Raw genomic sequence first — 18,757 nt, 5'->3', positions numbered from 1 at the left:
TTTGTCCTTAGGCAGGTGTATAAAGAAATCAGATTCCACAGCAAGACCGCTTTTGCTGTTTTGCCACACTGAAGAAACAATCAGTGGGCATTGCTTCACACTCCAGAGGCAAAGAAGATGATAATGCTCGCAGCCATTTGCTTCCCTGCCCAACCTCATGGTTAACTGTAGGTTGCCCATCCCCCTACAGTGTGTGAACTGCCTGTCCCTAGCAGGATGAGCTGGCTGTAAACCACACCAGGTCTATTAATTAATTAATGTCCCCTAACTGCAGGGCTGGCTCCCTCGATTGTAGTGGAGCAGCTTTCAGCTTGGGTGCAGCAGCGGTGACCACTAGTGTATCTTTGGGTGCCTGCAGTGTTGTGGTAGAAAGGAGAGGAGATAAAGGCGAACAGCAGCAGACAACTGTGGATGGGAGGACGCCGTCAGCACCATAGTGACCATTAATCACCCAGGGCCATTGTGGTCCTGTCCTGTACACGGCGCCAGCACAGGCAAGCAGACAGACAGAGAGAAAGAGGAAGAAGCAGAGGAAGAGGAAGAGGGAGAGAGAGAGGGGGCAGGGTGGCTGCAGGGAGAAAGAGGGACAGAGAATGGTTGGGGATCAGCCTGTATATCCAACTCAGCTCCTGCTGCGGGGCTGGGGAGCAGTGCTGCTGTCTCAGTGCTTGTCCTCCGTGTTCTCCCAGGTCCCGGACCCTGAGGTAAGAGCCCGATACATCACTGTGTCCTCCACAGGTTCTTCTCAGGATGAATATCCTGAGGGTTTCTCTGTTGATGGGTGCAGGTGCTTTGACGAAGCTGTATGTGATTCATGTTTATTGTTTGGTCGCCAGAGTTGTTGCATTGTTTGCCATACAAGATGAGAGGTGTGACCGAGCTAGAGTTGAAACCCGATACATTATATGGTCTTACATATGTTAAAACGGGTTCAAACACGAGGGTCAGTAAGATAAGTCCTGCTACAGACAAGTTGTTTTTTAGCATAGCACAGAATATTGTGTTCTGACTACAAAACTAGCAGCTGAGATCCATTATGTTTCCACAAAAACAAGGTAATGAAATAATGAATAGGCAGAAGAATAGGCATGTTTTTCTTCAAATGACTGAAAAGACAAAATAGCCCATAAATATCAAACAAAACACTCATTTTATTGTATCAGAATGAGAACAATTTACCAATTTTAAAATCATTAGTTCTGTATAAAAACACTCAAAACAAACCACGGGAATAGCAGCCGTGACAATGGAGTTAAATACAGCTTTAATACTGTTAAAAAATGTAGGTTGAGAGTAATCCTGTGGATTATATTCCTTCATACAGTCATAAGGAGAGAACATATTACACTGTGTTTGTTTTTACTTGCATAAAAGCCTATTTTAAAATGTGACATTCACATTCACTGAGGTTTCCCTCTGCAAGCAAACAAACAAACAAGCTTATCATAGAAGGTCAGAGAAAGTACAAGAAACTTCCAGAAACAGCCTCCCTGTGGCTGCTGGTATGACGCATGGAGAGCTTTTTCAAAAAGTGGAAAGAGTCAAGCTCCATTTGTTGACAGATGATGCCCATAACACTTGCTGTGAGACGGATCCATAGTCGCAGAATGTGCAGGTGTCAATCACTGGACAGACAATGTGCATGGCTAATTAACCTCAGGTAAAATATACAGGGCAACAAGATATAAATAAATATTGTAGACACAAACATCAAGGAAATTCATTAAATTCCGTTTTCATATGACACATATGCACCTAAGATATCAGTTTCGTAAAGGACGACTTAGTAACTGGTCCTTTGTGTGTGGAGTAACCCGTAGAGACATACCGCTGAATGTGTAATGAGCAAAACAACCAACTACAAACCAAACAAAACATTTAGCCTAATAAATTTCAGCATTTCTTAGTTTGTTTCACTAAAGAGGAAACTTTAGGGCTTAGAGCCACTAATCCTACTAAGTACCTCTAGAGAGAGAATGACTTGTGTTACATAATCACTCTTGAACCAAGAGAGAGAGAAAAAAATGCTATTATTTAAAAGTGGTATTAAATATCCTCACCAAGGCTAATCCGTCTGTGGGAGTTGCACAAGCACAACGTAAATTCATTCAGACAATTTTGTTTTTCTTTGCACCCTCTTGTGTCCTCCACAGAGGACAAACAGCACAGAGGCCCCGAAGACTGTTTGTTCTGTCAAATATTGCCCTGTTGACTCTTTGAAGAGTATCAGATGCAATAAGCAGCATGTTATTTTGCCTATTGGCACAGACAAGAAAGGCAACTGGCATAAACCATTAAAATAACATAACTTGTCGATTTATTTAGTTCCCATCACGTCAACCCAAATGAAAACTTATATTTTCTGTCTGGAAAGGGCTAATGATGCTCTTTGACTGCAGTTATTTTGTGTTATATTTACATTCATTTCTAATGCAAGTTCATCCTCAATCGGTCATCAGGTTATTCCTGGAACAATTTTCTATTTTACCTCATAATGGTGGTATCAATAATGACTACAAATGTAATATACGTGCATTCTCTGATCCATTGCTGATTCCATTGCTCATTGCTGTATGGACTAAAGTGTTGAGTTTCCAAAACAATCTTGTATGATTCAATCAAGTGATCGATACACAGTAGACAGAGAGAAATCCTCTCGGTGGTTTTATCAGGGAACATTCTGCTGGCTGATCCAAGACATATTGATCTGAACGCAAAGACACACATACAGTTATAAACACATTGTTTGTTCCTACAGTTCCCTAATCCCCATCTCTGAATAGGGGTGTTTTTGTAAGTGCCAAGTGTTTGTTTTGGACACTATTGACTGGTCTTTGTGCAGCAGAGAGTTACAGCATTGAAGACAATTATGAAAATTCATAGAAGTTGCAGGCAAAGTCCTACAACCAGCTTATTCAGGCTGTAGACCTCAGCTCTATGCTGGTGTGCTGTAGGCCTAACGGAAGATTCAGGTGGAGACAGCGGCAGAAAAACCCACAGGTTATGTTGGTGTCTCTTTTCATGGCAGCTTGCACGTAGGCCTTTAGTTTTTTTTTTTTTTTTTTTTTTTTTTTTACATTTTTGCCCATGCTTTAAAAGAAACAACTTTTACTTTCCAAGTTAGCTTTGTGGTTTGGTCTTGGGGTGCTCCGTATGCCAGGAACTGTTTGTCAGTTCAATTTCATTCGTCTAATAAAACGGAAAAATAACAAATAAAATGGACATGTTGACATTACATGCGTGCTTGCTGCGGATAGACTGCACTGAGAGAAGACTGGGATTACCACTGAAAACCTTTATCTATGACTGTGCATATATCACACACTGATAATTAAGGGAATCTGAGCCCTTCTGAAGATTGCATCAAATGCTTCATTCATATCTGAATTGTGACAATGTATGACTGCAGTAGTATAGTGCATCAGACTCAAAAAAAGATTCATCATTTTCATTGGAGGTCAGAAAGATGAAGAAGTGACTTCCCACACCAATTGACCCTTCGCCAACTCCTCCCACAAACGGCTATTGTCCAATCCTACGTTAGCAACCGTAACTATAGGCCTGGCAAGCTTTCGGCAGTTGAGTCATTACGTTTGCTTTTGTGGACACATTTTGAGACTAGGACGAAAAACATTTGTTTGTAGAGAAGGATGTTGTTGCTGCTGCTACTACGGCGGTGGCGGCGGCGGCAGCAGCAATATAGAGATGTTCAGATACGAGCGGACTTTTTTTTCGACTTGAGCAAGTGTAAATATGGGGATAACCATATGTTCACCTCCGAAATGACAGCTGTACTTTTACGGCTTTTACCTGAGCTTTTAGGCGAGGGATCCTCCAGGGACTGCTTTCACTGACTGATACAGCGGTGGGAGAAAAAAAAAACAGCAGCGAAAGCTGTATGTGGTTCACAATCGCCCAAAAACTTGCAGTTTGACAACGTTTCATGACCAGTGAGATGACCTAAGTCTTCGTGGGTTGATAGACGGTAAAATTACCGGTCCTTACTGCTGCTCTGTACATTGTCCAGTCGTGTCGTTGAACAGATGTTTTATCCTCCTGCGCGAGTCACGTCACTGAAAACTCTGAATGATCTTTGTGACTTCTTCTCTCTATTATCTCAGAACAGTTTATCCAGAAATTTGCTGATATTTCCTTTGAAATCGATACCAAATATTGCCAGGAGCATGGTTGGGAGTGAAAGCTTGCCCGGCGTAGCAACAGTAACCAAGGGGGCAGGGCTTACGCGAAGGGTCAATTACTATACAATACATTGTCTAAAGATCACACAGAGAAATGTGCATAATTCTTAGAAAATGTGAAGCCTGAGATCTTGTTTTAGTCCTTGAGGAATGCTTTCTGTTGTAAAACTGTTTCATATTGTGCAGATACCTCAGTATTATTTTCTCTTTTTTTCCCCTACAGCTTTTACCCACAGATCCCCCAAAGAAGCCGGACCCTGTGACCTCAGAGACCGTTGTTTTCTGGGGGCTGCGGTTATGGCAGGTCATTGGCATCTTTTCAATGTTTGCCTTGGCAGTTGGTCAGTATATCCCCTAAAATCACTTTGTTGTTGCCTTCACAACTTGTTCTTGAAACAGACATTTATTATGAATAATAAGTACCGGCCAAAGATGCATGCAATTTAAAAGTGTGATCAAACACAGTGTGGTTGGCAGTTATAAGATGTCAATAGACATGGAATCGAGACAGAGATCACATCAATCAATCTCAATTAATTCATTCAAATAAGAGCAGTAACAATTAGGGAAGAGGATGTAACATTAAAGTAGATATACATTTATTTTGTTCAAAATCAGTACATCCAATATGCCTGAGACATAGTTCTGGTCTGGTCTTTGTAAAGCATTACAAAAATATAAATGTTCTCACTTTCCTCTATATGATATGTGGCATTGCAAATAGCTCTGCTTTTATTTAACCAAAGAGGGAAAAAACAAGTCTTGCCTTGCTTGTAGGCACAACAACGACACTTCGACCTTTGGACCTGCAGCCAGGAACCAGGCCTTTCAACTGGACAAGATGGGTGGGTGGGCAGGATAGACCTGAAACCCTGTTTGTGCAGAGATTAGTTTGCATTAGTGCAAAATGCTAACACTCAGCCACTGCCAATTCTAAGCTCACAAACAGCATAAACAAATAAAAGATGCTAACTTTTGTGCACATGTAGTTCTCAGTCTGGATATGACTGACTCTGTTCTGATCCTTTTTTCTTTCTTTCATTTTCTTTATGTGCAAAACACATGTTAATTATAGAAAAGTATTTCTACATAGAACATGGAGAAACTTCATGTGACACACAATTATATTTTATCCTTTGCCTACCACTCTGAATGCCATAGCATTAAAGATGCAATGATCATAACAGAAAATGAATAAAATATAACTAGAGATCAAAGAAAATGAATAAAACATCTGAAGAATTAAATTTGCAAAATACATCATACATGTACAAGATTAAGTGTGTGACTGTATGTCATCTGCCTGAAGTGAGGTGGGTTAAGGTGAGGCCAGGGCCAGTGTAGATCTGTCTCATAGCCTGAGGATAAAAGCTGTCCCTCGCCCTGGGGGGTATAGTCTGTGTACTCTACTTCACTGGATGTCCTGCAGCGGTGGTAGGGGCACCCTGACGATCTGTCCAGCAGTCAGCTCTGCAGCTGGTCAAGACGCTCTCTGTGATGCAGCTGTAAACCGCTGAGAGTCCTCTGTGACATGCTTAATTTTCTCAGTCTCACAAAATACATCCGCTGTTGTGCTTTCTTGTCCAACTGGGTGATGTGTCATGTCCAGGTGAGATACTTATTGATGTGGGTGGCCATGAAATTAAAAAGCTACTGTCACTCTCTCAATCCCAGACTCACAAATTCTCTCATCTGTGTCAAGAGAGGCAATGTTGTTTTTGTTGTTGTTGTTATCACACCATGACATGAGACTTGCCACTTGGCACATGTACAACTCTTTGCAACCTCCAGTGATCAGACAAATGACTTTGGTGTCCTAAGTTTCAGAATAGTGTTGTGCATGTTTGTAGGCTAAATGCTAACATGTTGTTGTTTTGCAGGTTTTTACCACCGAAGTTTACCCTGAATGCTTAACGGAGGAAGAAAATCCAATCAATCTATTGAAATGACTTTCATAACATAGTTAGACAATTGGATGGTGGCCCTGAAGTAAAAACAAACAAAAAAAACCCTATCCCTAAAGTTACCAGGATTCATCATTTTAGAACCATGAATGTCTGGAATTTTTTTTTTTACCAGAGAAAAACCATAGGCTACTGTTTTGAGACATAAGACAGGACGAGTGAAAGGTTGGACTTGTTGGTGGGGCTAAAAGTATCACCAAAATATCACCATGGCTCTCTGAATCCAGTTCCCTTTAAAGTAATGGGCCGACTCACCAACCAGCCAGATGACCAACAGACAGAGCAATGCTGCCAATGCCGCCACACAACTAGACACTGACCTTGTTGTTAGTAGTTTTCATGGATGATTTCTTTTGTATAGAGTTGTAGACTGTTCCTACAAATACTGTCCACTGTGAGATCATTACGTCTGTGAAGTGTTCCTGTTGAATTTTGTATCCGTGTCATTTACCTCTGCTGTGGCACTGTACTGGAGGGAGGCAGGAATCTTGGGCAATGGAGTCAAAACGTGATCCTTTAATCCACTTAATCCGTACTAATTGTTCAATAGAGATTGCAGTAGGTGACATCTTCAATTCAACTCACTGCCTCTTGTGTTTCTGCTCCTCTCCCTTTCAGTTATCACTCTGTGTTGTATATTCAAATGTCGAATCCCAAGAACCAAAAAGGAAATAGAGGCGCGGAGCGCACAGCGACAGGCCGCCAAGAAATACGCCAACACATTAGAGACAGTGCCACCTCTGAATGAGCTGACTGAGATCCCAGGATGTAAGTACCTCTTTAATATCTTTCCAGTATTAATATGACTATATTAAATTGGTAATAATAACAAGCATGAGCTCTAACTCTGATGTCAGCTGTGGCGCTTTCCTGGAATCGCCCGGCTCGTTGCTTCTTGTGCCACAGTTGCTTTTTAATTCCCCGTTTGAAGCAACTTCAAATACTTGTAGCCGTAAATGAGAGAATGGGAGATAAATGTCTGAAAACTCTTTCAACGGTCATACACTGAAGTCCTGTAACATCACTGAACAGCTCTTTATACCCCAGCAGACCACTCTGTGATTGTTGGATTTGGGTCTCTGTCTGTGGGCAGAGGAGCATATTTATACATTTTTAGTTTTTAATAAGGGTCTTGCAGGACTTCGCTATTGTAGTCTCACTTTGTTATTAAGGCTAAGAGGACAGCTGTCTTTTTACATAACATCTTTTCTAGGGCAGCTTTAATTTCTGAAGTTTTCACTGTCTCTTCTTCTCACCCCACAAATCACAAAACACGCTGCACTTGGTTACATTTCATCTGCTCTGTGTTTTTCTCTGTACTAAATTTTCTCTTCTCTTCTCTTCTCTTCTCTTCTCTTCTCTTCTCTTCTCTTCTCTTCTCTTCTCTTCTCTTCTCTTCTCTTCTCTTCTCTTCTCTTCCTACTTTTCCTCCAGCTACCTCTGATGCCTCTGCAGTACAGACAGTCTCTGAGCAGGTCCAACCTCAAAGCACAAACAGCAGCCAGCTCTCAGTAGTTAGGGTCAACGAAGAGCCCTCCAGCTCCGTCAGTTTGCCTGAGTCGGGATGATTTTTCTCTCTCCTTTTCTTTTTATCTTCTCTCAGACACTTTTCTTGGCTAAGTGACTTTAAGAAAATCTATGTTATACATTGGTGATCACTGTAAAAGTCACCTTCATGTATCCTGCATCCATCTGTCCTGCAGTTAGTCCATCTGGCCTTCCTTTACGTAACACCATGGCAAATAAAAATGCACCTTGCATTTATTCGCTTACCACATCATTGTCAGAAAATAGAGCATATTTTAATTTTACAAACTTTGCGTGACAGTAACTGTGTGCATTACAAACTATGTGGCTACAAAACACAACACCTTTAGGGCAGCTGGACTTTTTACATAGTTTATATTTTTTGTAATTTGTGAGGCTCCCCTCTTTCCTAATGCCTAGATGTTTTTACAGTAATGTAAATGCACATATTATTTTCAAGTATATCTGCACAGAAATGTCAACAGTATATGACGTAGATATCTTTTGTGAGACAGAAAATTGCTGTGGACATTACACCAGTGGAGAAATAATAATGCATGCAGCATGCCTGTCTGTTCTCTGTGTTTGTCTTTTCTCTGTTTTCTTTCCTCAGATTAGCTTTGACAAAAGCAAATCATTCACACTATCTCCCGCTGCTCTTAATTAAATATGATGTCAGCACTGATCTGTGGATGAATGTTCTTGCTCTTACTCCCCCCCCCCCCCCCCCCCCCCCATTCTCTCTGATGAATTTGGTGTGTTGCTAATCCATCTCAGCTGCTTACAGTAACAGTGGCTTTTTCAGGTTAAGAACAGTGACAGATAGGGACTGACATCTGTCTCGTCTCGTTTCTCTGGATGAAACATTATGCAGTCGTCTACGTGAATACAGTCAACAGTTATTGTGAAATTAATTATGCAAGAAAAAGCATCAAGCTGTCAATACGTTATTTCTTGCATGAAAATTGTGCCAAATAAGATCTGTGTTAGATAATATAAAGAAAACAAATTCACATCATGGAGCTACTGTGGAGAGAGTGTCCATATCTCCCCGGTCCCCAGAGTCACTATATAGAGCTGATCTAATATGCATTGGAGTAAATCCTCTTTCGTGACTATCTAACTAATCAACCATGTGGCTGTGAGAGAGGCTGAAGGGGCTGCACAGACTGTGGCCTGTATAAAGAGTGAGGATGAACACATATTTATTAGCTGCTCTCATCCATGAACTTCATACAAACCACAGTGTGATGCCTGCTGCCGGGTTAACTAATGAGGAGGGGAACATAAATGTGTGCAAATATGCAAATTGCCGCTTTTCTCCAGTGATTACATCGTGTTTGGAGTATGCAAGATGAAACACACAATAATCATCTGACAAACCAAATGTTCACGTATATGAATGAGTGTTGTTGGATAAGAATCGTTAAACATCTTAATGCCGAATTAAATTCACAATAAAAACAGCAAAAATGACACCCACTATAACTGAACAGGTAATTAAATCTTAGAAATGAGGATCAAGAAATGCCTGAATGAATATATTTTTTGCTTATCAAATTAGAAATACTGAAACATGTATTGTGTAAACTCTCAGTTAAATCTGACATACATTTTTGCACTATTAAGAAGTCTGACATTTAGCTTCTGTGTGTGCTTCCATTTGCACGTACTTAACCGAACTGTTAAAAGCATCTGAGATAAAATATGAGAAACTGAGGCAGTTTCCAGTTTCACAGCCAATATGTGTCTCAAATTGTGAGAAGGAAGAGGAAAGAAACAAAGTCCTAGCCTCTGTCTGTCATCCCTTTCTCTCCATCTCCTCCACAAGCACTCATACAAATTCAATATAAAAGCAAGAGCTGAAAAAACTGAGTTGTGAACAACACCTTTACTTACACCATCATCTTTGCGGCAGACCCGATTCTTCTGCGGTGCAAAGTGCATATTTCCATCTGTGGCTGAAAATGGGAGGTACTGTTGTGACCTAACTGTTGCAACTACTGTAGGACCTCGAACGCATCTCTCACACATCTGTCCCTGCGTAGCTCTGACTGGGCAGAGAGGCAAAGGTCATTCATGGTTCACAGCATGCTGACTGAAAAGGAATTCTGTCAGGTTACAAGTCATACATAAATATTAACCAATGTTCTGAGATCACATATACAATCCTGACAATCACCTCCACTCTCTCTCTTTTCTTTTTTTTGGGGGGTAAATGCCAAAAGGCACAGTGCCCTCAAAAGCTGTATAGTTATGTCTGTGCTAAACTTTTGACATTCTGTGATGGTGTGAGGGTCAAGACCTTTCGTAGAAGGCAATGTTAACCTTTAATTATTCCACTACAGTGCACACAGTGTGTAAATAGCAGGACACAGGGGCAGTGAAAAGGCAGCAACCCTCCAAGTTCAGAACAATGTTGGAACAATGTCTGAGTCATATGAGGGATTTGAAATCTAACATTTAATTACACGCCCTCATCAGCCCTGGCTTTAACCTGCCTATATCTTTTTTTTTTTTTTTTTTTTTTTACAATCAACTGGTATAAAAAGAAACGGGAGGACAAACAGGAAAAATTGGAAAGAACAAAGAAATCCATTCACAAACATTCTGATGGTTGATTGAATATTTTAAGTCAGCTGGATTCAACACAGTAAAATACGGGGGCAAAATCATTTCAGATTTACTCTGACCCCCGCCGGCAACTCCTGACATTTGGTCTGTGTTTGTCATTTGGCTTCTTGGCCTTTGTTTGTGTATCCAGTGTCCCTGAAGCTTTTGTGGAGCACCGGGCAAATGTTTGCTTTGCTACTGGAAAAAAAAAGAAAAAAAAGAGAGTGAGAGAAAAAAGAAAGGAAGCAACGGAGTTCCATGAACCCCGTCTGGTGTCTTTCCTTTGAGCAATTTTCACAGATTTTAAACAATAGTTGCTGAAGTGTAAAAATAACGTCACTTTTTCTTGTTGATCTACAGAGTCAGGTGTCATTTGTTAAGTCTTGCTTAAAGCTCAAAGCAGGCTTGTTGGACCCTGTTAGCTTTGTCAGCTTTAATTCAGGGGTGCAGCTCTTGTTTTGCAAAGCTGTCTGGGAAATGTGACGCCTGAAAAACGACTGCTGTGATTTAATGTTCCTAGAAATGAACAAAAATGAATTCCTCTCATGAACTGCCTTTAGTTTTTAAATATAAAAATAAATAAATGTCCATATAAACAATTAGAGGTAACTCTTAAACAAATTGGATACAGAGCATAAAGGCTTTTGAACATTTAATGAATTAAGATCTCCACATGCAGCCTTTCCAGGTAAATTATCATGCAGATTTGGAGATATTGTAACTGCTTCAGAGAAGATGTGGGGACAGTCAGGGGGTAATATTTTTTGAAAATGTGCAAAAATATACTTTATAACCCAGAGTTGGTGGTAAAATCTGATCATATCTGGCTCTGTCCAAAGGAAACAACATCAAAACCAAAATATAAAAACAATGGTTTCCCACCAGTTTATATGTTGGGCCTCATCTTGGCGAGGAGCGCAAACGTGTCGTCGTCATTCTCTGTCGGCTTTTTTTATTAGGGTTTTTTTTTGTTGGTACAATTAAACAAATGAGTTATAATCTTGTAATTATTGAGATTTACAGTTGCTGGTAAGCAGATTCTGTTATTTTAGTAAGTGAGTCATGCCAGCTGTTTTTCACTCTTTCCAGTCTTTATGCTGATTGAAACTTTATGTTTACTGGACAGACACAAGACTGTTATGAATCTTCTCATCTTACTCTAAGTGTGTTCCCCAAAATGTCAAACTGGACTTTAAAATAGTGAAATAGTTTGAAATGCTTGTGTTATATTATTTGCAACCATAATGTATCAAACTAAACCTGACAAAATAAAGATGCTCATCTGCACTATCTCTGTTATCACCAGTGTAGATACTCTGGGTGTCACCTCTGGGAGAATAATGAGAAAAACACTGTCTTCTGCACACAAAGCTAACTGTAAACCTTTGTTCTCCATTTCTCACTCTGAAAACCCTTCAAACAATCCCATTAAAAGAATAAATAGACCATGCTTATTAGGACAGATAGAAACAGATGTGCCTTCATTACACGCAACCTACTTAGCCTGGCTTTCTGTCCGCTTTAATTCTTCCTACCAATTACCCTTAGAGGCAGGACCCTGATGATACCTGATGCTGCCATGCAGCCTTTAACCCTTGTGTTGTGTTTTTTTTCTTCTTCTTGCAGCTGCACCAAAAGCAGAGGAAAAAGAGGAGGTGACAACAGTCTCTGGGAAAGTGGATGGTGATAAAGGAGCGAAGAAGACCAAGGAGGGCAAGAAAGAGGGCAAGGACAGCAAAGAAAAAGGAAAAGGAGATGAAAACGATGCACCAGCAAAGAAGAAGGGTGAAAAGGGAGCATCTAAGAAAGAGGACGGTGAGGGGAAAGGGAAGAAATCTGGAGAGAAGGGAGACAAAGGTGAGAAAGGAGATAAAGGAGATAAAGGAGATAAAGGAGTAAAAGGAGGGGCTAAAGGGGGAGCCAAGAAATCTCAGAAGTGAACTCTACCCTCCATTGACGAACACTGAAAAAAAAAAAAAAACTTTTTCATTGCATTTTGGGAACTTCTTTTTTTCTAGAGTTAAATTTGTATGACAATATATTTAAAATAAAAGCTTATATATAACAAAATGCAGTATGGATATTTTGTCTACATTAGAAAGTCATCGAAAGTTGCAAAAATATGAGTACAGAAAAATTATAGATTTATTGACTTATTCACAATTCACTGATGAACATTAGAAACCAGAAAACATCTTCCTATTTGAGTCCAAGTTTACACTGATATCTACAACATGCCTACATCACTTTGGAGTGATGTGAAGGTGAGATGTGTCTCTTAAAAAAAGCATGAAGACCAATGTCCACTCCACTGAGTACATTTCGGCACAAGATAAATAAAAGACAATTAAACACATTTTATACTTCCATGAGAGGTATTTGAAAACAATGAAATACAACATTAGCTCTATGGTTATTGGCCTTATTGTACACTTGATTCCAAAACACAATCATTTTACATGATACAATCAGAACAAAATACTGTATTATAGGGTATTAAAGTGCTCATATATAATTTTCCTAGTGTTACTTTAATAAACGCTTTGAATGCTCTGACCCCGCCCCCGCCCTTTTGATGAAAAAACGTCTTTTTTTCCTACATATTAACACTGTAAGGACAAGATGCATCTAATCGTCAAGTGACAAGAGGTTTCTCTCAACCTTTTCCTTCTCCCTTTCCTCCCCGTGGCCTGCAGCCATCTGTAATTACTGTTCTAGTGAATCCTTTTCAGCGGGTCGCAATCATGACCGATCCCCATGGAAATTGCCCTGTTGGGTCCAACCTAGAGTTCCTTAAAGGCCAAAACGCAGAATCTCTGAATTCTACAGCAAATTATCAAAATTAAACTTGTCTGACCAGAAACAGGAAGTGTCTGACTCAGATGAGGATTTTTGTGGATATTTCTAAAATGATTTTATATTTTCCTCATTATTAAAAAAAACCATAAAAAGACTGAAAATATATCCCAGTACTTTCCAACCATGCACTTGTCTCTTGTCCAAAATCTAATTTATTCCTACTAAAAGTACAAGCGTTCAAAATTTTGTCACAAATGCGTTGTTTAATTTTCAAAAAGAAAGGCAGTGTAATTTCCCAAAGCACCAGGGCCCTGTAGCTTTTAGCACATGTTACTCAGGCAGGGGTAAATAGTGCATTTGTCAGGGACGTTTCTGAGATTAACACACATTTGGTCAGCTAGTGAGTATTTATGCACATCCAGGGTGGTATTTGTGGGATTGGTTCAGAAAACAAACAAACAAAAGGAAAAAAAACAACCCTACAGTGCCCATGTACATTGTAATAGGGAACATGTCACCCAATAAAAATGTGTGGCTCATTTGTGTTTTACAAGGCAGGTAAATGTAGTTTTTTTCTCTGTCCTTTTTTTTGGTCTTTTCGTGGGGTTGGAAACAAATTATTACCAGACTCATCCTTACAAATACAACTGCGTAATTAACAAACAGCAGACAGGTTGTAAAGTTTTAAAGTCTGCTCTTTTAGACGTAAATCTGCTGGGTGGGCTTGTAGGTGATACAAACTGATCAGACCAGGCCGAGAGCACGCACCCAAACTGGACTGAGCAACTGGTGGGGGCACTAATCTGGGAATCTGGGAATCTAAGAATCAAGGAGCTGGGAGCGTAAATCAGTCTGTGTGAAGCGACTGAGAGCAGATGACAGCATGAAGGCCAAGAGTTATTACCATCAAAAGGTGTTCAGAAATTAAAAGAAAAACAAACAAAAAACATGGGATAACACTGCACACAAGAGCAAATATTAGCTTTGGTCACATATTAGTTGGAATTTATGTGAGGTAAAACTGTGTTTAGCTGAATCTGAGCTAAATCACAAATCCATCACATGTTAGTCCAAACAAAACTGTGACTAATTCAGCTCTTGAGACCAAGTTAAGTCAAAAAAAATCTTAGGAGTAACAAAACTGCCTTTAATATTGATGGTCTTAGTTCATTGTTACTGAGCCACTGAGGATCATGGACGGTTTTCTCATTTACTTCACTTCTGTTAACATGTAACTGAACATTTATTCTAAATACCTGAATCAACAAAGGGCTTGTATTTCAACTATTTTATATCTTGACACCTCCTGCACTAACTACCAGTAGCAAATACTTTAAATTTAACTTAAAACTTTTAGTTTAATTTTGTTTAAAAGCTTTTTGGAGAGAGGATGACTTTAAGACTCTTTGGTCACTGTAAACAAGGCGGTGGATGAAAAATACTGCAAAATAACCTTTTACGCTGGCAGCACGTATTCTGCCCTTTCTCTTTGGTAATGTAGTAGGGTATGTGACCTAACCTGCTAACCACGCAGGTCAAGTGCAGTAAATAACAAGTTACAGAGTTTAAGATATCTTGTCTAATGCTTCATTAAATGCTCGTCTGAATGCCCTCCATCACCTGTAAATATATTCACCAGTTTTGTTTTTGGACAATGTACATAATCAAATATTGCAAACATTCCGTAAACAAACACATGAAAAAAAAAGAAAAAAGAAAAAAAATATATACACTGAAACATAGCTTTATAACATATCCATACACATGAACACTATTAGCTCACAATTAGAATGTATTTCTGATCTTTGTAAACATTGTGACTTGTATATATACATCAAAAAGCAGCATAACACTGGACCATCTGTGAAAATTACTGTGTGTTATTCATCTCTGGGTTTTCCTTCATATCCACCACTAATAACATCGCTCTTGGAATTCCAGGGGAATTTGAGATTATATTGGATTCCTCATTTAATTAAGATTCCACTGGAACATATGACCATTTCCTGCACCCTGTGTTTTTAAATGGGGTGGAGTTGTGGTGGTGGTGGTGGTGGGGTCTCTTCATCTTTGAAAACTATGCGTGAGAACACTTGATACTATTTCTGTCAGATTTCCATTAAGGTCCTCTTTACCTCAGCTGACGCTCAACCCACAGAAAGAGACGGTTCTCGAGCAGATATTCTTACTTTGGCATCATGTTGTGTGTGTGTGTGCGTGTGTGTGCGTGTGTGGAGAATCTGAATATGAAACATTCATTTGAACACTTTGAAATCTGTTACAATTAAAGAGATGAATACTGGGTCTTTCTAAACAGCACAGACTATACAACTTTTTTTTTTTCTTCAAAACAAGAGTATTTCAACACAGCCTTATGTAACATACCAGCATCCCCCCCAGAGAGAGAGAGAGAGATGCTGACCATGTTAAAAACACCATTTTAAATGTATAAAAATAGGTGTGCAACAACAGAGGACTTCAATTACCTGAGTACCTTCCCTTTTACACTGAAGTGGATTTAAGTCAATGCAGAGCAAATGAGATACCATGTCAGAGAACATGAACAGATCCCTCAAAATAGTAGCTTTAATAATACTTTTTTTTTTTTAAACAGAGTCTACACTTCGTCTACTAACACTGACTTAATGCTGATGAAATTGCCCCACATGTGTGCCACTAAGTGCACGAAAAACCAACCTGGCTTTACATAGGTGATTAAGGCTGTTCCTGGCAACTACTGCTACTAACTAATCCCAGTTTGATTTATGCACAAGACGTCTGCCAAAAAAGCAAACAGAAAAACACGATGGCAGTGGGAATGAAATAAGAAACGGCAGTCTGTTTTCAGCCTTTTACACATTCACTGTGGCAGGTGGTTGTTGACGGGGTTGAGAGTGTTTGCCACAACAGCGAGGGTCATCATCCCTCAAATAAAGGTGGCCCAGCTCACGGAAGTGATACACCGTTTCTTTTTTTTTCTTTTCTTTTTTTTTTTTTGCCTTGAGCCTCATCAGTAGCTGAAGTTCTGGCTCGATTCACAGGAGAAAAAAAAACTGGCAGACCATCCTGAGACTGTGTTATGATTTTGTTTTGTTTTGTTTTCCAGTTTTCATCCCTATACACAGCGGTCACATGACTGTCTCCCTCTCCTCCTCGACCACAGGTGAGGGTTTCTCGTCCTCGCAGGGCCGTGGCGTGTGGGCAGAATGCTCCTCCTCGGGAATGTGGAGCTCCTGTCCCGACGAAGGTATCGAGTTCTCTGAGACGGAGCCGTTCTTCACGTACCCGGGGAGGTTCCTGTGCCCGTTCACAGGCACCGGTCCCAGCCTTGTGGTGAGGTGGAGGGCCAGCGGTCCTCTGGCAGTGACGTTAGTAACACTGGTGTGTGATACCATAGGTCCATAGCTGTAAGTGTTACTGCCGCTCCGCGCTTTTCTTTTGAAGTCCAGAGCCAGAGTCCTCCTGCTCCAGGACTTTTTGATCTCGGCTTGTACCTTAGAAAAGAAAGAAGAGGCTATTCAGTCAAGAGCTTGAATATCATGCCAGTCAATTTTTGCCATAAAATACGAAACTTCTCTTACCTCCCCGTTGCAAAAGCAGTAAATAATCGCCACTAAGAATCCCTGGAAAAGAGAGGAGCTATCTTTAGTGTGGAGATAATATGACATTTTAGCCACTTACATTGATATTCCCTATGGTATTCTAAACCATCAGCCACCAGCCTATTGGTTTTTAACTTAATTAAGTTCTAACCACAACTGAATACCTCATTAAGTCACAATTGATCCCTTTTTTTTTCTCGGTGATAAAGACATGTTAACCTTGAGGAATCCAGATCAGGTCAATCAGATTTTGTTCAGCTTGAAAGGTTACAGTACATTAATATTAATGTGAGGTCCTCAGAGGTAAATAGACATTTCCACCACAGCGGCTTCACCTGGAAGGAGTTAAAAAGCATCTCGTAATGCATCTGGATCAGCCAGGGAACTCCAGACACCTCTGTGTATGGCATGGCGTTGAATATGATGTAGTGGACACCGAACAGTGGCATCAGCACCAGTGTGGACTTCAACAGTTTTCTGTAACGGCAGAGTATAATGAACAAATCTGAACAAAATGACATACAGTAGAGTCAGTTTAAAGTATCTAATTTCTGCATGTTAATTCGATCAACCATTCATTCTTTTATTCAGCCATTCATTTTGTTTACAGACTGCTATACTTTAAGGGCTTCACTTCGGCAAAAGGTTACATCTGATTTGGTGGTGGAACAATTAGTTGATTAGTAAATTAGTCCCGAGTACTTAAGCAAGTGATGGTTGTTTGAGTTCAAGTGAACTTCATCAAGCCAAAGTGCAAAACATTCGCTGTTTCCATCTTTTCAAATGTGAAATTTTGCTCCTTTTTCATTATAAGTCATTATAAAGTCATTATGAATTGAAAACTTTTGGACTGTGAGTCATAACAAGGAATTCAAAGACCTTCACCTGAGATGCCATTACTGACAGCAGCATTATTTACTATGTAATATTATTCATTGCGATTTTGAAATAGATTACATAATGCATTATAAGAGACTGATTCCTCATTTGATAATAATCTTTACTTGCAGCCTTTGGTTCATGACAGTGATGGGACATTATTATGTATCACTGCAATCCCCATTTCCTGAGCCTTCCTCATGATGGAAACAGAGTGGGAGTAATTCATTCATGGCTTCATGATGCAGGATATAAATTCGTCATATGATGAATGAATCAAAACAAGTGGCTGCTCTAGTAATATTTTGAAAAGAAAATAATAATTTCACACAATGCCAGTCCTCAGTACCTGTACTGTTGCCTCGTGTCACACCGTCCAGCGTTTGTTTCTCGTAGTTTAGTTGCCAAGACTCTGATGATGTTCAGAAATAACATGAAGTTAACCTGGGAAAAAAAGAGAGAGATGGAAGGTTGTGATCGAGTGTCACTGCAAGCATATAGTAATACAGCGTCTTATCCAGCAGCTGTAATCCAACAGGTGCAGTGAAACACTGTCATTACCTTTACAGCACGGCAAAGATGCAAACAGCGAGAGGGTACTCACCACTACAGCCGCCAGGATAGGCACTTGATATATCCATTTCAAATTGCCTGCACTTAAGTCCCAACACCTGCAGCAGATAAACATCAACAAAACAGCGATCAGCAAGAGATAAGTAGGGATCAAGATGGCAGATGTGATGATGCATGACCCCCCTGTTCCACTTTCATGTCTCTAGTGATCACTGCAGTAAGACAGAGAATCGCACAAGGCACTGACCTTATCGCCCCTCTGTTTAATTTCATGTGAAAGTGCCGGACACAAGTATCATATGAAACCATTCTGACATGAATTCAATTTGTCAAAATACATGTTTACATGAAATTTCCAGACTTACATTGATCCATTACCAAAGCAAGTGGCCTCAGTGTTCAAGGGCTTTTGCACCTTTTCTTTTTGCTTGCGCCTTAACCTCCCATTGAGGACACTGAGGTCATCTCCTCTGTATGTGTGGCTTTCATCAGCAAGAAAATGTCATAGCTTTGTAGGTAAACAGCATAAATCGTCATTTCAGTTATATCCAATTTGACACCCTTTGTGTCATTATAGTGGATTTGAATTTCTTAACAAAAT

General features: G+C 39.9%; 2 protein-coding genes across 4 annotated transcripts in view; one reads left to right on the top strand and one right to left on the bottom strand.

Moving 5' to 3' along the window:
• Positions 1-593: 593 nt before the first annotated feature.
• tmie (transmembrane inner ear) lies at positions 594-12,243 on the top strand (the record flags this gene model as incomplete). The annotated part of the gene is made up of 4 exons (XM_083991025.1): positions 594-704; positions 4,423-4,540; positions 6,782-6,931; positions 11,930-12,243. 4 exons carry the CDS (start codon positions 594-596, stop codon positions 12,241-12,243), a joined length of 693 nt encoding a protein of 230 aa, XP_083847151.1.
• Positions 12,244-12,438: 195 nt separating this feature from the next.
• pth1r (parathyroid hormone 1 receptor) overlaps positions 12,439-18,757 on the bottom strand; it is a 43,548-nt gene continuing 37,229 nt past the window's right edge. For all 3 annotated transcript variants that reach the window (XM_083991968.1, XM_083991969.1, XM_083991970.1), the window contains 5 exons: positions 18,188-18,254; positions 17,933-18,027; positions 17,040-17,181; positions 16,684-16,725; positions 12,439-16,596 (listed from right to left, as the gene is read on the bottom strand). In XM_083991968.1, coding sequence (XP_083848094.1) covers positions 16,231-16,596; positions 16,684-16,725; positions 17,040-17,181; positions 17,933-18,027; positions 18,188-18,254 — 712 coding nt within the window. In that variant the 3' untranslated portion in view covers positions 12,439-16,230. The remainder of the gene's footprint in view (positions 16,597-16,683; positions 16,726-17,039; positions 17,182-17,932; positions 18,028-18,187; positions 18,255-18,757) is intronic.

This window comes from Trachurus trachurus, assembly GCF_905171665.1.
Source record: "Trachurus trachurus genome assembly, chromosome: 17".
In the NCBI taxonomy this organism is placed as follows: domain Eukaryota; kingdom Metazoa; phylum Chordata; class Actinopteri; order Carangiformes; family Carangidae; genus Trachurus; species Trachurus trachurus.
This window is presented reverse-complemented; position numbering and strand designations above follow the sequence as displayed.